At 37.5% G+C, this 1,617-nt stretch overlaps 1 protein-coding gene across 1 annotated transcript; it reads right to left on the bottom strand.

The window, feature by feature from the left end:
* Positions 1–520: 520 nt before the first annotated feature.
* Positions 521–1,614, bottom strand: LOC119644259 (inactive hydroxysteroid dehydrogenase-like protein 1; the record flags this gene model as incomplete). Its single annotated transcript, XM_038043794.1, has 2 exons — positions 521–1,178; positions 1,231–1,614. Coding segments are annotated over 2 exons (498 nt in total), but the record flags the coding sequence as incomplete, so codon positions are not given.
* Between the last annotated feature and the right edge of the window lie 3 nt (positions 1,615–1,617).

A 1,617-nucleotide genomic window follows, 5' to 3' on the forward strand; every position in this document is an offset into this window, starting at 1 on the left:
ACCTGCGCCCAAACAAAAAAAAAAGGATAGCACCGTAGTGAAGGGTCGAGTAGTCGGCGGTGCATTGTTGATTATAGGCAGATATTTTTGTCGTTACATGACTGATACAGATTATTAGTAATACGAAGCGGACCTAACAGAGCAATAGAGAAAATGCCTATCACTTTCCGTCTGCCTGTCTCAATTTTTATGACTTTTATTTATTATTATTATTATTGTTATTATTATTAATTTCGTCAGAGAAATAATTCTAAGACTAAACTCTTAAAAGCACTAGCATCTAAGGCTATCGGCTTTTATTAAAAACTCTACCGCACTTGAGATTCGAACCCACGACCATTGACTTGCTAGTCGAGATTCCTCGCCTTCGGCTACTCAGGCGGATGACTTTTATTTAATTTACTTATTTTGAAGCATCAAATTCTTGTTTCGGCCTGATCTGCTTTACACCGTGAGGGCTGAACCCCATACCTGGTGCTGGGGTGAGCTCAGCGCCTCCACGCTTACTTCACAAGAATTTTCTTTGGATGGTTTACTTATTTACCTTTTATGATTTCTATGCAGGTTTTTTTAAAGATTGTTCCTGTCTTTTATTTTATATTTTTTTAAACACCATTTAACAAACTCTATAAGGATTCTTGAGTTCAAAACCGTTTATTTCGTTCCATTAAAATATCTTATTACAATTTTTAAAGTTCAACTTTTCATTCTCGTTGCACTTGATTAGTAAATAACTGAAGATGAGTTTTCTTTGTTCTACTTCAAATATAAATTAATTTTCTTGACTTTAAGACCCAATGCCACCATCATTGTAACCGCACCAACCAGACTAACAAGTCCACTCTCTTTGACTCCTCTATCTTAACTAACTTTCTCTAACTTACTCTAGCACTAAGAAACTTGGCTAAACTTCGGCTGATGCTGATGCTGATTTCTCTTTACTCTGACTTCCCTTTACTTAATCCTATAACTGCCTAACTTAGTCTAGCACCCCCTCAGCAACGAGGCCGAAACGGGGGACGTCTCTGGCTCCTCACGATACTTAATAGACTATAATAAATAACTTAATTTTCCTTTCCTTCAAGCTGATTTCTTAAATAATCTTTTCTAACATAGTTGCTAATAAAATGAAAACCCCGTATGGCCAACCATTCCGGGAATAATTTCGCAAAAAAAGTCTGAAATTGTTCTTTCTTAGTTTGGAAATTATTATGTGTAAAAAAATGTTACCATTATAGCGTGTGTCCAGTAGCCGGTCGTCTCCAGTGTTTTACCCAATATGAAGACAGCCGAGCGAGTAAACGTGTCTACTGGCGTTCCAAAGTATTTGTTTCGTGAAAGTATATCCGAGAACTGAATAAGTTCCGTTCGAACGAACCATGGTTCAACGCACTGCACATTTATGTTATACTTAAACAATTCGCGTTCCATCGCTAAACTTAACGATCTTACATAACGTTTCGTGGCGCCATACACAGCTGCTAAAGGCGTGGGTATCCAATGTGCGCTTGAAGCTATATTCACTATAGCACCTTTTCCCTGTTTTTTCATTTGCGGTATCACAATGCGGGACATTAGGGTAACCGCGCCCACATTTAGATTAATAATATTCCAAAG

Source organism: Glossina fuscipes, unplaced genomic scaffold, assembly GCF_014805625.2.
Source record: "Glossina fuscipes isolate IAEA_lab_2018 unplaced genomic scaffold, Yale_Gfus_2 103377, whole genome shotgun sequence".
NCBI lineage: Eukaryota > Metazoa > Arthropoda > Insecta > Diptera > Glossinidae > Glossina > Glossina fuscipes.